Source organism: Phlebotomus argentipes, unplaced genomic scaffold (genome assembly GCF_947086385.1).
Source record: "Phlebotomus argentipes unplaced genomic scaffold, Phlebotomus argentipes genome assembly contig_2, whole genome shotgun sequence".
Lineage (NCBI taxonomy): Eukaryota > Metazoa > Arthropoda > Insecta > Diptera > Psychodidae > Phlebotomus > Phlebotomus argentipes.
The window spans coordinates 304,658-321,347 of NW_026776162.1; the positions used below are offsets into that span (position 1 = coordinate 304,658).

Below are 16,690 nucleotides of genomic sequence, written 5' to 3' on the forward strand. Positions count from 1 at the left end.
TGAGAAAAGTTACAATGTTTGGCAGAGAAAGAGAGAGAAAGGGGTTTTTCCAGTGCTTCGATCCCTTAGAAAAATGGCATGATTTATAGGATAGCCGGGAAGAGAACAAGGGAATTTTCCGTGTCCTGCCTTTTTTTCTCAACACCCAACTTCCGTCCTTTCTTCATGGCTCATCCCGTGAAATATGAGACGCGCGGTGCTGATTAATTAGTCAATTATTGAATGAATACACAACAAAGGCATTGAAATTTTAAAAGGAAACCAACACAGAGAATGTTTGCTCATGGGAGGGTAAATATAAATTTTGCATTCGACAGGACATCGTCAGCGAGAAATGTGACCGCGTTTCGTCCGTCTCTGGGCACAGTCGAAATCCTCCGGAGGATCTCGTTCTCTCTCTTCTCCACCAGCTCACATGCGAGGGTGAGCACTTGTCTGTTGTTGTGTACCCCAATTAATCACATCGATAGAACAAAACCACATTTATACCCTCACTCTGGGGCCACCAAGCCGTGCGATCGACAACCCCTTGAGTGCTCACATATGAAACGATGTTGACGACTGGATTTGCCTCTTCATCTTCATAGCCCACACACACAGTCTCCCCTCTTTTTCTGCAACAATTCGTCCAGCACACAATTCCGCATTAAAATCCAACTCTCCTCGCCGCCCACCCCCAATGTCTGTCTCGATGGCGGTGGCAAAAAAGCGGAAGACCACCCCGAAACCCCTGCACTTGTGTTATTCAACAAAATATTACATTTTGAGATTGTCTCTCCTGCGTGCAATTCTCAACTCAATTCTGGGTCATTAATAATAATCATCGCTCATTCTCTGGGCATGTCTTTTTTCGCCTCGGTGGGAGGCTCAGTATTTCCCCCATAGGAAATTTGTCAATCGAACAATGTGTATCGAATTCAATGGCATTGTCTATAGAGAGTGCTTTTCTCATCTTAATGGATGATATAAAGATGAGCTAGATTTATCAGATTCCCGAGAAGAAGAGAGTCTAATTCGAAGCCACGAATTCAAGTTCAACGTCTAGAAGAATTGAGAGATTAAACATGGAAAGATCAAGTGATCTTCGTCGATCGTTTGCACTAAATTCTGGTATTATTCATCCAGTTTATTAAAGTTTAGACAAATTCTACCAAATACGATGACAAAAACTAACTTTTTCTAACATTCAGGCAATCATTAAAGCATGAATATAGCGCTGAATTCCCCCGTCCGGATTACTCTCAGAGTCTGGCCACTCTTCTTTTTAATTTAAGAAAATCCCCCCTGCAAAATTCTGTCCACTGATAGTCTCCCAGAGGGATTACCAGTGAAGCGACGATTGAATTTAAAACTGAAAGGAAGCATCATTTTTCAATTGTGGACACAAAAATCCATCTTCTGCCCCTTTTCATCCACAAATTGTCGCGAAAGCCTTCACCCGCGCCACGATAATACGATATGAATGTCGAATGTGTGTGTCGGTATTAAAATACATAAATCCAGAGCGAGGTTTTTCCTCTGATGCCCTCAAAGATGTGATTGTCGGGGAGTCCACATTGAGTGTCTCTTTGGAGACGCGAAAGCTCGTCTCTCTTTCTCCCCTCAAATTGACAAATAGTGTAACGAGTAATTGAAATTTATCATATTCCGTGATATGCGATGGAAATTGCACAGAGTGTGACGGATTGCTGGGGGTGTGAGGGTTGTTTTGCCTCAAGTTGTGCTATTGAGTATAGCGTATCAATTGACAAGTGAGCAAGTGTGTCAATACGCGGGAAAAGGGATCCCCGAAGCGCCTTTTCGCACCCACTTTGCAGTGGCGCACATGGGAAAAATCAATATAGTGCTCCAGAGTGCTGGAGATGGAAATTTGCGGAATTAATTAAATAATGAATTTTACCGTGTGTATTTCCACATTGAGAATTTGCACGTCTGTGAACGTGATTTTGCAACAAGGCAGCGTTTCGAGTCCTCATCAGCACTCCATGTATTTGAAGCATCGTTGTCAAGGGTTTCATCGTCATTTTCTCGAGTGATCAGTGGTCGCGAAAAGAGCAGAAGAAGATGCATTTAATGATTTCATACGCTCCCTAATGATGCAACCCTCGCTGTCTCAATGGCAATGGAGCCTCCCCTCGTGCCACCACTGAAATATATATGGCGGGTAGGTTCGCATAAAAATTCTTTAAAATCCATTTTTCTGTTTCTGTCGCCCCATAATCAAATAATTAAAATTCATGACTGAAAGAGTGATGGCTTATAGAGGACACTTTTTGTCCTCACGAGGAGCCATGCAGTCCAGCAAAAAATACCCCACCATATCGAGAAGGGGTGTTGGTGCTCTGTGTCTCCATCACAATAAATTTTCCAACTAGACAAAAAATCCCATCAACGAAAAGAATCATGCCAAGTTTTGGGGAGAGACTGTGGAAGCCGCTCTCGATGCCCACGAAACCCTCCGTGACCATATTATTGAATTATAAATTCAATGAATAAGAGAGACACGTACATGAGTATGACAAAAATTATCTATTGTAATTTATATGCTCAAGATCCGGTCATTTTCGGCTGGGGTGGCATAAAAACTCTCACTCTCGCGTGCTCAGTGAATTGATAAATTTTTCCCAATAACTCATCTGCAAATTATCTAAATGGGATGAATAAATTTAGTGAAAAAAGGAACCCACAGAGGGAGAGGCTATCAATTGGGGAGAAGCAGCTCTGTCTCGACGGCAGAGCCAAACAAGAAAAAGCCATACTTTGACTTTTTATCATTGTCCCACTCCATCGTCATATTTTCATTACGAACGCAAAAGGAGCGGAGATATAATTCTGCACATCGAACATATCAAAACCATGACGGAGGGTCCTTACAGTGCCTGACTGGAGAGCCACGGGCTGCGCCTTCGCATGAGGTGGCTGGCGTGCTTTCCAGCATTCTCCGACCACGATCTGTCGTGTCCTTTTTTCCTGCCGGACACAGTGCGTCTCATTGGCATCCCTTGCCACTTTTTTTTCGTCCCTCCTCGTAAAATATAGGTTCCTCTTGTTGCGATCCTTTTTGTGTTTTAATATTATGAAATACACACGAGGAGCGAGCGAAGTTGCGCCTGGAGTGAGAATCGAGGTATTACAAGTGGACTGTCCTCATAACCCATTCGTTATGATGGAGGACCGGCGTGGAAAAAAGCCAGGGATCAGCTGGTAAGAGGTTAGCCGAAAAAAGAGACGCAGTCCCATCGTGTCTCATCCACAACCCCATCGGTTTTGCCGGCCAAAACCCACCTTCAGCTCTTGTATTTGCTGCCAAAATCGGGGATGGGGGATAAAAACGCGGCAAGGGTTGAGATTATTGAAGGGACTCCGCAAAATCATAAATTCACTTTGATGAATCACAGAGAATAGGACAATTTGGAGAGACATCTAGTCACAATATACATTTGGAGAGGGTGGCTTTTTGCAGACGAATATCATCCATGATCTAATATCCCTCCGTGGAAAGGTTATAAACCTGCCAAAGAAGTTCTGAGTTGTGTATAGTGAAAAAGTGTCGAGAATTATATTTCAAACGGAAATGTGCCTGAGAGTTCATAACCTTTTCGCCTCCTGGCAGAAAAAAAACAATCCCCAATAATCAATTTCCTTCCCCAAAAGGGGTGAAAAAAGCAGAGAGTTGGAAAAAATTGTGAAATAATTTCCCTCTCACACACTATTTTTTCCCACCCAATGAATTTTTCCAATAATTGACGAACATGCAAATGATATAAATCGCACGTTGGAATATAAAAGAAATCACCTCAGGCTGTCAGTATTTTTTTTTACTCAACACGCAGGGGCCTTTTTCTACCTTATTTCCAGAATCGATTGGGGCAAATAATTTCTCGCATATCTGATAAGAAAATGCGCGTGGCAGCGAAAAATGGGAAATATTCACCCATGAATCAATCGGGCTCTAATTGAGGGTGTTTTGCCGTTCAACCCCATGGGTTTGGGTGGGTGGCTTTGGTGGCACAAACCGCACACCATCCACAATTCAACCCCATGCAAGTCTTTGAAACTTGTGCTTTTCAAACACTACACAGGCCGGATGGTCTTTCGCCCTGTGTCAATTCACTCTCTCTCTCTCTGACCGTTTGTGTCAGTCCCAATCGGATTTTCGAGGAGTGGATGCTCCTCGTGGATTTGGTCAGTTGGCGACATTCTGTGGCGACAAGTTTTCAGTGACAATAAGGAGGAAATTGACCCATTTCAATAGGATTTTATCTAATGAAGTTGCCACTTTCACAACTATCACTTTGTCCAGTCCTCGAGAGATGCAAGAGGACTGTTTTGGAATAGTTATTTGAAATATTCATTAATCGAGTCTAGAGGGTTGTTCATCAACTGTCGCAGTTGTGGCTTTTTTGGGAGACGTTAAGAAGATTTTTCAAAGTACAGCACTTGTTGGAAATTCTATAGAATTCTTAAATCCCGCCCACTTCCAAGCTCCGCCCCTTGACATTGATTAGCGTTCGATCTTCAGCAATATATCCTCCAGAGAATCGTCAGTACTGATGAATATCCTTGAAAACAAAGGCATTCTTGTGTAGTCGGCCATATTACTTCTGTCGCCAGTGTATGCGTTGAAAAATTACAAGCCCGCCAGCAACAGTTTCCATGGCGTGCCGATTGAAAAGGCATCGATATGGTGTTGTAAATATCCGCATTGATTTGCCGCCACCGCGAAATGGTGGCAAAATATTGAGTGAGACATCCCAAGAATGTCGGCGGTGGCGGAGATGGGAAAGAAGACACATGAAATCCATCAATTGTGGGGTGGGCGCCGCTCTGGGGTGTGGAAAATTTACGCTCTGGGGTTTCCACAGAGACAAACAGAGTCGGGATGATGGTGTAAAAGCGGTTTTGATTTATCGCTGTAAAGACGGAAAATTAATGAATCGAATCAGTATCGAGTAGGAAGCAATCCAGAGAGGCCACATTGATTTTGCGAGGCTGAGCCGCACACATCCTTGGTATAGGAAACCCATATATGCGGCATTTAGACATTTAGTTATTTGCGGCGAGCGATGGCGTTAGACAAGGCGGGGGCGGCGCTCCTCATCCGAATTGATATTGTCTGGCGGGAGTCGCTGGGTGAGAAAGACATTGTCAGATTTTCCCAGATGAAGGGTTGGTATATATGGTTTGGTTCTATTAATCACAAATAGATATGCAAATGTATATTGAGTCATAAATTAAATTGACAGTGATTGTTTTCGTGCAGATAAATTCGCGCAAGAGAAATTCTCCGTCAAGAATATCTCTCTCATGTGCTTGGCAAAGCAATCCATCCCCATTTCATCCACCCCACCGACAGATGAGCAACATTTTATATCAGACGGAAGATTGGTGGAAGGGTTTTCTGACGTCTTCTTGAGCATTTGTTCTGCACTTCTTGCTGAAGTTGAATTTCAATGGTGGATTTTGTGGAGAATTCTCATGATTTCCCTCTTTTTTCCAGATATCCGCCTTAGTGGAGGAAGTAGCTCGATTACGAAGTGCAATTGCCGCCCTCCAGGAGTCTCATGCCGCCCAAATCCAGAGACTGGAGGATCGACTGGAGCAGAAAAGACAGCAAATCACCCGCCTCGAGGCAAGACTCGACAAACAGTCCGACTACGAGGACGTCAAGAAGGAGAACAGGTAAGGAAATCCTGCAAGAAATTAACACCAACGGGACGGGGAAGATTAAAGGCGGCAGGAGGCAATTTAACAAGTCCCTAATCTTTGAATCTGTGCACAAGTTTTTGGGTCTTTTCTCACTTCAATATAAACAGTCGTAAAAAATGGGAGTGAAATTGAGACTTTTGACTCTCGCTCATTGCAATAAAACGCCTAATGATTTGCTCTTCTGTCGCATTTGCAGTCTCCTGAGGTCTGTTGACTTATCCACATCGGACTCTAAACAATTCCAAGAATTACTCCAGGAGAGGACCAAAGCTCTTGCTGCGCACTCGGAAGCCCTCAAATCAGCCAGTGCAGATGGTGAGCATTTCTGCCCTATAAACATCCCTTTCACACTCCGCCCAAAAAGGAAATCTATAAAAAGAACGATAATATTCACAACAAATAAATATATCGTCCTCTTTAACGATTTTCATCCCTTGCCATTAGCCTTTTACTGCATGATTGACATGAACCATGTCTTATTTTGTTCGATAAATATGATTTCTTCACCACAATGGAATGGTCGATGTTCGGTGTGTGAGCCTTTTTGGCGATTTTCCATCATCTTCTTCTTCAAATTTCTGTTTAACATTATATTTTAAAAGTTTTTATATCGTCTCTAAATGTGATTTATTTTTCCTTTAAATGTCTCACTCTGTTGTTCCCTTTTTTCTCAAAAGCATATTTTTTCACACAAAGAAAACACACACGCATAGCTCAAAATTACCAATAAAATTCTTTCTCATGGATTTCACCATAATTCGGATGGAAAATGAGGCGGAAATTGCCGTGGAGGAGAAACTGTGTGTCTGGATAAATTATAGACAAGAGATTTTTTCAAATGCTCATTTCCATGTCAATCAAATGACAATCAGCGCGAAATAATGGAAATTCAAGGTGTATTTATTGAAAAGTTTCCATGAAATTTCCTCACTGAATTTTTCCAGCATGCGCTCTTTGTCATATCGATGCAAACGGTGTTATTATTATTATTATTGCAAAGTGACCTCCTTCGCTGTGGTCACAGTTCAACTTTCTATGTACATGAATTTCCGTGGGAAAATCCGAAACAAACGAGAAAATAATTCAATTCAGCGGCAGTTGTGGAGAGAAAAATTAGAGACAGATTTACCCATTTGATAAATTCAACAATTATTGTCAAGAGCTGCGAACATTCGGAGGCGAAGAGATATTTTTTCGCGCCACTCTCACGTGCCACCGCAAAAAGAGGCGCGTATTTTATGTAAGTGTGGCAAAATGCATTAAAATGAGCATTTTGCCGGGTGAGAGCAGAGCATAAATTAAAACACGAAATATGAGGTGAAATCTGTGAAGTCAAGGGGTTTCGGGTGCAGCGCTTGCAAAAGGCGCTGCATTGTCATGTCCGAAAAAGGCGGCATGAAATCCAAACGCAGCATAATAACACGAAAGACATACTCATTTACTGCCTGTTTCTATGCCTGCATGATAGAAGTCATCTTTCCCAAGTAGCGCCAAATCACTCATCATCTTAAGAGAAACTGAGAGGCGGTGTGATTCTCACCCCTTTTGTCCACCCTTCTTGCCGCCCCAACAGGATCCGCATCCGGCGTAGCCACTCCATTCAGTCACAACAGCCTGCAGCCCGGTGCGAAATTCCCGTCGTCGTCCTCCTCCTCCTCCCCCTGCACGCCGGCTCACACGCCGACCTCGACGCCCATCTCCCTGCCGGCGTCCCACCCCGCGCCGCCCGCCGGCAAACTGAGCGCCAACGGCGCGCCGCCAAACCCACTCTTGCCACCACCGTTCGCCAACGTGGAGACATTCGGCTCATTCCTGGGTGAAGAAATTGTCAGTAACTGGCGCCGCGGCCTCGAGCTGCCGCCGCCGCCGCCCCATCACGCCCTGGCGGCCCTGCGGCCCGCAATGCTAGCGCCCATGAACCACCAAACGAGTCGTTCTCCCTCCACAGATGCCCACCAGCTGAGCCACGAGGACAAGCCTCGCGACCACGACGCCTCGTCCACGGCCAGCAGCACGCCCGTGCTGGCCGGCGAGGAGCCGGTGAACGGCCAGGCGCACGCCAAGAGTCCCGCCGAGGACAACAACAACACCCTCGCGCCCCTACACGGCCACCCCATGCTGCAGGGGCTGCCGTTCCAGTTCCAGGAGCGCGGCCACTTCCGCTTCGCCGAGGACCTGCAGCTGCCGCCCGGCTCCATGGTGGGCCGCCTCGGCGACTCGCTCATCCCCAAGGGCGACCCCATGGAGGCGAAGCTGCAGGAGATGCTGCGCTACAACATGGACAAGTACGCCAACCAGAATCTCGACACACTCCACATCTCGCGGCGCGTCCGGGAGCTGCTCTCGGTGCACAACATCGGCCAGAGGCTCTTCGCCAAGTACGTGCTGGGCCTCTCCCAGGGCACAGTGTCCGAGCTGCTGTCGAAGCCGAAGCCGTGGGACAAGCTCACGGAGAAGGGACGCGACAGCTATCGCAAGATGCACGCCTGGGGATGCGATGATAACGCCGTGCTGCTGCTCAAGTCGCTCATCCCGAAGAAAGGTAAGTGTCACCTCTTTCTCATGATAAAACACCATCGATGATCCCCTAAGCTCTGCTGGATGATGTCCGAAATCACTCAGAAGCCCTTCGAATTGTACAAGATTTCTTTGGGGAGGAAAAGTTCATCTTTTTCACATACACATGTATCATTTGTGAAACATTTTTAGGAAGATTTCGGCACTGTCTTTGACACTCTAGAGAAGAAGCCATATCTTTACTTTCGCAAGTCTACATTTCCCCAAATTCATATCGATTAAATGAGCAGACAGATACATATGTAACGATTACCAGCCAATTTATTCTGCATCTCTGCATCTGAAAGCAAGTGACACTGCATTGGCAATATTAGCAACCCTTCAAACATCTCTTTTTCCCCCAGCGTTTCCAAAATTTCGAAATACTCTTGCTTCATACTTGTGAAATTTGTGTGACGAAAAGCAATTTGAAGGGGGGCTGGAATCCGTCGTCGACGTCAGCGGTGTTGTAACATTGTTCACACTGATCCACTTCAAGTCGTTTGTGGGAGTTGCTAACCCTTCACTATTGCCAAAAACTCAAACATCATCTCATGCTTGAATTAATGTCAAAATGTGTGCGCGACATTAATGATTCTGGTCCTCAGCAGTGGAAAAAGCCCCCGAAATGTCGCGATTTTGGGGTTTTTCTTCTGCGGAGGTGAAATTTCCACCACCCCCAAAACGCACAGCGAGTCCTAAGTATTTAAGGAGAAACTCATCGACGTGCGGCAATCGTCTCCCAAATCTCTTGGTGTTACATCATTTTGCACAATAATGAACCAATTAATAATGAATGTGAGACACAAAAGATAATAATTATAGCTGAATTGATGAAAATTCATCGTGAAAACCACCCAGAATTTCGCAACTCCTTCCTTGTCTCTCTCTTTTTCCACCGACACATCGCGCTCTGAGGGTGTTTTCTCAAAAAGGTAATTCCACCCTGTGAGTGAAGCTATATAAATCCCCGCCAATTCAAAATTCATCCCCCACCCTCTCTGCACAGTGGAAATTCCACCCCCTCGCGCGCGCGAAGACGTCGAAGATTAATCGAAGGAGAATTTCTTTAGACAAAGATCAATACAATGGCATTGATTGAAGGCAGGCTAATATAAATTTATTTACATAGACAAGTTTAATATACTTTATCAGCGCGCCACATCTTCGAAAAGTTGAAGGGAGAGTCTTCGTGTATTCATGAATTTCGCCCGCCTCCCCGTCATTGCCACGAAACTGATAATCAATATATGAATATGAATATTCTAATTTCTAAATGAAGCCAAAAAGGGGGAAATTCTCACCCTCAGACCTTCGGTACAATGGAATCCCAACTCATTTCTCACTCAAGCGAGGCGGGAGGAGATGATTTTCCATGTCAGGGATGATGCTTTTCATCCCCGCCATCGTGACAATCATTCACATACGCGCTCGTGTACATGGACTTGATCAGGAAATACATATTGATTGTCGACATGAGCGCCGAAGGAATATCCTTCGAAGGAGAGCGAAAGGCGTGTAATTATTGGGCGCAAAATTTTGCCCCCTGAAGACCTTCGACTCTGAAAAGTTTCTCCTTGAGGAAAAATTGTCGTGACGAAGCAAACGGATTTCCGGATTTCCGACTGTATTAAAGACTTTTCTAAATAATCTCACAAACCCACCAAAGTTGCAGCGCGCGAGCCAATGAACAGGGAGGACAAAGGGTTGATTCACTGTCATCCGTTTTTGCATTCCACCCTTCGATGTTTTGATTAATCCCCAAATGTGACCCTATTCAGTGGTTGCTTTTTGTCTGCACGACAAGTCTTTTCTCCCCCACTGCAAAATTATGGGGCGAAATTGCAGTTTTTGCACTGCAATCGCGCTCAAAGGTGTGCAAAAATAGAACGCAACCCTGGCGTATGCGACAATTGGGGTCAAGAGGGTGAAAGGCAGGGGCAAAAAGTGGCGTGTATCGCAAAGAGATTAGCACGGAGAGACATGAACAGAGGATGATTATCTCACTTTCTTTTCCCCCAACCCTCGAGACAATGATCTAATGTGAGAAGGCAAGTTTGCTGTGCGATGGCCCGAGTTTGGGTGGCGCGGAGACAAAAGACATCGCCAAATACCTTGATTGCACCACAAGAACATCATCATAATAGTGTATATGGCTTGTGTGTTGATTGTTGTGTAAGAAAGGCACCAAGGAAGATGTTTATCAATTGAATTATTTCCGCCAACCTTAAGTTTTTGTTGTCATCTCATATGTTTTTGTTCCGCAAGTCTCTCGCTCTCACTCTCGCCCCGCTTCAAAGACAACACAGAGCCGTTCTTCACCCCCATCGTGGGGCTATTATTGTACGTGGCATAAAATTCTCGGTTCTTCCCGAGAGTGCCGCAGTCACAAACCACCCGCCGCCCCCTTTTTTGCATATCACACATCCACACAGCCCCCTTTCCGCCCTGCCTTGTGTGCAGAAACAACAAACTCTTTGTCGTTTTCGTTTGACTCCAACTTTATTATTAAGTATAGCACTCACACACGATTTTCCGCAATATGAGAAAACGCAATGAATACACAAACGAGATATCGGTAATTAGAAAGTAATTTAAGTACCCCTATATGTGACTTTAATTTATTATTTCACATACGTACATTAATAGGGCTGACGACCATAATTTCTTTATGTAAGACAACAATCCTCAAAGGAAACTTCACTGAACCTTCCTCTCCTTCAATATTATTAACGGAAAAGTACCCATGGTAACATTGTGTTCTCTGATGGCCTCAATTTTATTACTCGCTCTGTACCTTGGCAATTGAGAAGTAATATAGTTTTGTTTAAAGTTCCTCCCTAAATCATTTTTCAGTCGCATTGGGAGATTCTCGACTTTAAGGTGTCACATTTGAGCGTATTTCGGCTCTATTTTGCAGTTCAACTCTGAAATCCAACCCCCAAATTCGACTGCTATTCGATGGTCATTTAGCGTCTCAATTTTCACATGGTGTGCGACGCTCCACCCTCACTTGACATGACCTGGGCATGGTAAATTTGTCCCGAGGTCGGTTTCCTCGAGAGTGAGAAATTGCTCTCGATCTTCCCTCGTGTCCTTGTTGCAAATATTTCTTGCCCTGAACCCACAGGGGTGTCACGAGGAAGGGTGTGCGGTTGCCGGACGTTGTGTGGGCCCCTTGAAAAAGAGCTCTCGGCGGATAATCTGGCCGCTCTTCCGGTGGGGCGATAGTGAAATTTTAGAGTTCACGGGTTAATTGCTCGATAATGCATTGTCGGTTTCCCGCTCTAAACTACATGGGATGTCCTGCGAGGATTTCAAGAGGAGTCTCTTATCTCGTTAGGGGATTAATCTGGCTGAATATCAGAGCAGAATTCATGTCTCAGGTCGCACTGACATTTGTGAATTTGATCTCTCTCTCGCTGTGGGCCAAGAAAAGGCGAGAATACACGCGCACTAGGCAACGAATCATTAATCAGTAATTGAACAAAGTGATGCTCAATTAAGCGGAGTCTCTTCATTTACAACTCGTGCACCGCAGCGACTCGTCTTCACCACCTTTTTGGCCATGCTAAGACTTATTTTCGAACGCACCACCATGCAATTGGGTGCAATAAAACATGCTCTCTCTCTCGAGTGCTGTCTTCGCCACTAAAGAGTGATGCTTTATTTTCTTTTGTCTCTCCAATTTATTTGTGTAATTCTCCCCTCCCGCGTGACATCGATTGGACGCATCCCATCGCTCATGGTCTCAATATATCGGCGCAGTGTATACAAGGCGAAAGTGTTTTAAAATCATCTTGTACATCGAGAGACACTTCTCATGTACAGAAGTGAGTGAGGAGAGTTGTTAAACATTCATGTTGTGAGTCCTCCTTCACTTTCACATTTGCATCACTCGCGCGCGGCCCAAAATAATCACCGTGGAGTGTCGAGACGCCGCGAGGGAGGCGCAGCGGCCCCACCTCATTCTACATTTCATCGCGATGGCTCAATAATAAAACAATAATAATCATTTTCGACTATTTTCACATTAATACCATTGGGATGCTGACACGACCGCTGATGTATTTACTGTATCAGAATTTATGCGCCTCTGTCGAAACTCAAGGCGAACTCGAGAGCGTCTGTGTCGAGAACATCCACTCATATTAATTGCCAAATTATTTCGATACTCACCCCAAACACCATAAGCGACAAGCGCCCTGTCGGTGGTGAAACAAGGGATGATCATTGCGCACTCCGTTGACCTCCAAAGGCGCGTGAATCACACACAAAGTGTGATTCATTATTGAGACAAAGGCGAAAAAAAGGAAAAATTGGAGTTCTCCAAATCACATCGAATTATCAAGTCGAAAGAGGTCTGCAAATTGTTCCATGATTGTGCAGAAATATCACGCAAAAGCAATTTTATTGGGGATTAAGTAGCATGATCGAGAAGTAAAATCGCATTATAACAAGAGTTAAAAATACAGAAACACTGGCCCGAAATTCCAATCTTAACTGCCACAAGGAAGAGCGACGCTTCATGGGAAATTCTTCAATCGTGAAAAAAAAGCTCTTTTTCCTCCATTTTTTCCGCGCCTGGGTCGCAACTTTGAGACGAGGGAATAATATCAATGATTTTTCTGCAATAAAATAAACCCCTCGTCTTGAGACAAACAATCACATTAAAAAGCAATAATTGAGATATTTTTTGGGTGTTTTACGATGACAGGAAATCACACTTAATGACCCTCTCAAGACTACTTGGAAACAGACTTTTTCACTTGCGCCTGTCACTGGCGGCTTTTTTGCCCGCCACCCAGAAGGATGATTGTGCAATCGGGACCGCGAGGGCCCCAATGAGTGACCCCTTGCAGGTTTAAACGCACTTGACCCCGACACAAGTTGGCTATTTTTGATGTCACTTTCACCACTTTGGAGCTTCTGCATATCTTCTCATCGTGCGACCAGAAATAAATCCCCAACTAATTATACAAGATGCGCGTGCAATTTATTATGCGACGTCGCCAAAATTGCAATTTTGTATCATACTTCCCTCTCAGGGCGAATCCTCAGCTTTCCAAGGACGTCTTTTAGTGCTTGCGAGTCTCGTAAAAATATCCACACATCGACACAATATAATCGAAATTGATGAGCGAACGCGACTCTCCTTGCGATGTATTTGATATGGCGCGAAAGGAGGTGAGGAAAAGAGAAAAAAATTGGGCAAACAATAAAGCAAACAAGCCAAGAAAAAATACACACACACCGGAGAGATACAAGAAATCTATAAAAATGCCAGAGGAGTTAACAGTTGAAAAGAAATCACGTATTTATTGGCTGAAAGCCAATGAGGCATTTGAGGATGGCAAATAAAATTTATCGCTGCTAGAGACAATTAAGATTTTCCCAATTTACCATTTATTTATACTCGATAAGAAATTATATGTGTTGCGACTAATAAAAGAAGTATAATTGCACAGAAAAGGGGCAAAGCGGGATTCTTGCTCGATAGCCAAAATTATACTCTCTTCCCGAGACATGGAGAGATCTTATTGTGCTATTTGCACTCTGGCACCGATCAAATTCGCGGCATTTTCCTCCGTCAGTGCAGAATGTTGGCGAGCATCGTTGCAGAGGGCAAAAGAGACATGAACTCAGCAAATTGCATACAGGCAATAAAAAGCCAGTTTCTCGCGTGCAATCGCCGATGCTTTGGGATTTTCTACCCTCCCAAATTGATTAGCTAAATCGATTTATTGGCAATAATTGCATGCGATATTGATGGAATTTAATTTTATGACCCTGGAATTGTGGATCGATTTAACATTGCCGCCACAGAGCTACACATTTAATTGGTGTTTGGTTGCTAAATGCAACAAAAATTGCCCACTAATGGGTACAACATTCTCAATGGCAAAAAGAGCCAGACACGGAGGGAAGCACGGTTCGAGTCCTTATCAGTTTTCCTCTCTTGGCACCATTCTTTTCAAACTTTCCGCTTTTTTGCCGCTGGTGCCACGGAAAGCCCTCCTTTTTCGAGGGGATGTTTAGTTCAGCCGGGAAGGGCTAAATGAATTCAGTTCTATAGACTATGTTTTGCGTGTAATTTCCTCGTCTTCACGCGGTTTTCTGACCGTTTATTCAATGTACTTGAAGCCTTAAACGTCCTCATAATTCCAATCATATCGTAAGATTGCTTTAACTGACTCTCGAACAATGTCCGGATCCACTGCTTCATTCCTATATTTACGGCTCTAGGCTTTCTCCAGTCTATCTAATCATTCAACCACAGCTCCAAGACTTCTTATCGCCTCGCTTTGTGCCCCATAATTAACAATGCACAGCCCTTTTGGGAATTTTTCCACTCTCGCCGAAAAAGCATGTGCGACCGCGGCAGAAGGGAAGAGTCTCAATTGTTTATTGCAATTAATATGTGTGCTAGTTGTGGGGCAATTGCATGCTAAACATCCCTTGGCTGCGCCCATGGTTGGGGGCGCAGCCCCAAATTGGCGAGATGGATGAGCCGCGGAGGAGCGCCGAAAAAGAGAGAGCGAAAAAGAGTTAAAATTTATACACCATGTAACAATGTTTAATTGATAGAATCCACAGAATCGCGTGCTAAGCGGCCGATTTGCATGCAATCAACCCACCAAAACCACCCCCAAAAACCACAAACTTTCAACCTTTATCAGTTACAAATCGATCACCACTATTTAAACCCCCAACAGTGGGTGTCTCACACCCCGCGCGCTGTCTCAATTGCCCTTTCTTTTTGGCGGCGATGGGGTAATTTTTTTCCCACCCATTTTGGACAATAAGAACGAGAGGAGCAAGAAAAAATCGCTTCACAATTAAATTAACATGAGAAATGGTGGCGGGAGAAGAATCGCGAAGGAAAATTTATTTCTTAATTTTCACAAGAGAACAAAATGAGAGAGAGCGAGAGAGTGGAAATTTGCATATGAGAGCGCAGAAAAAAGCCACCATCATAATTTATTCACCCTGCTATTTAATCGATTCCTTATTTCATTACAATACCATAATTTATTGTCCTCAATTCAAGCATGCCGCATTATATAAAATATTTTAATACCACGAGACTCGCGTTTAATGGTTCTTGCTCTGGGTGTGAGATTCTCTTGCGTTATTTCCGATTTATATACTTCTGTGGATAATAATTAACTATTGAAGGCAATTTGGTTGTGTTTGTGTCCCCAATTTCCACTGGCTTGGCGCAGAGAAAAAGGGTCTCTTTGGCGGGAAAAGTGAAGCGTGAAGATCAGCGCGCTGAGTGGGAGTTTGGGGAGCAATTGAGAGATTGTCTATCCCGGGCCGATCGCGCTGACAGGCCGTAAACGAGGAGAGGAGTTAATGGAGTGTCAATTGAGGCGATCAGAAGCAAATTGCGCACTTAAGCGCTATTAGAATCAGATATTTCGTTTGATGAAGTGATCATCAAACACTCATTGATGTTTCCTTTCTACAATTTCCATCCGCCCGAGATTTCATGAATCGTTAAAAGTGCCCCAAAATAGAATCTCGAGTGCACGCTCATTTTTTTGTCCCTCTCACGGCGCGCTTCTGGATGTCTCATGGAAAATGCACCGTGTGTGTGAGGATTTGCATTGAGGACGAGAGTGAGAGAGATTTTGCCATTTGAGAGAAGTTCAAATAAGCGGACTTTCCGTGTGTCGTGACCTCGTTGTGAGAAATCGTGATGTAATTATTCCCATTAATAAAAAAGCACTCCCCATCGGGCCATCTTCGCCCCAACTGCGCGGCCCCCTCATTGCTATTTCCTGTCGCGTTTGAAAGTTCAACTCAATAAAGTTGCCCCGTGAAATGCTAGCGAAATTATTTCATCGTGGATTTTGTCTTTGGCGGCCCCTTCGCCGCATATTCCAACGGAGAGAGGGTGAAAATTGAAAAGTTGCAAGCGGCGCTTTATCGATTCCCCAAGAAATGCATCCATTTGACATAAATACAAGAGCCTCCCCGAGCTCACAATTCTTGGTAAGTTCTTCAGAATTAATTTCCACTTGGAAATCATTCGCTGTGCCGATGGATTTTTGCATGCAAACAACTCAAACCGATAAATGAGCATAAATGCGGCTATAAATCAGAAGGTTGATATGAATTTCACCGCCACTCGTGACGTCCTAGGCCGAGAACTGACCTCACAATGTGGGTCAGCATGAGTGATTGAAGTTTTGAATTGGCTGTCCGTTGAGGCGCCATGATGACGCCATTAGAGAGCCCAGCAATCCCACCTTAGATGTCGTAATGTTTGATCACATATCAATTGAGTGTTACCTGTCTTTGATTGTAGCACCCCAGACGACACATGCAGACGCTCACCAATCAGATCTTCCACCACATCCTCCATTCCCCATTGAATTTAGAAGTAAGTGGCCAGCCTCAGAGCTCGCACCCCCAC

General features: G+C 44.4%; 1 protein-coding gene across 5 annotated transcripts in view; it reads left to right on the top strand.

Moving 5' to 3' along the window:
- The window catches only part of LOC132265462 (homeobox protein cut), a 73,742-nt gene that overhangs the window by 52,360 nt on the left and 4,692 nt on the right, over window positions 1-16,690 (top strand). For 2 of the 5 annotated variants that reach the window (XM_059766176.1, XM_059766177.1), the window contains exons 3-6: window positions 5,501-5,682; window positions 5,906-6,024; window positions 7,283-8,251; window positions 16,583-16,657. In XM_059766176.1, the coding sequence (XP_059622159.1) occupies window positions 5,501-5,682; window positions 5,906-6,024; window positions 7,283-8,251; window positions 16,583-16,657 (1,345 nt within the window). The remainder of the gene's footprint in view (window positions 1-5,500; window positions 5,683-5,905; window positions 6,025-7,282; window positions 8,252-16,582; window positions 16,658-16,690) is intronic. The other 3 variants (XM_059766178.1, XM_059766179.1, XM_059766180.1) reach the window with 2 other exon arrangements.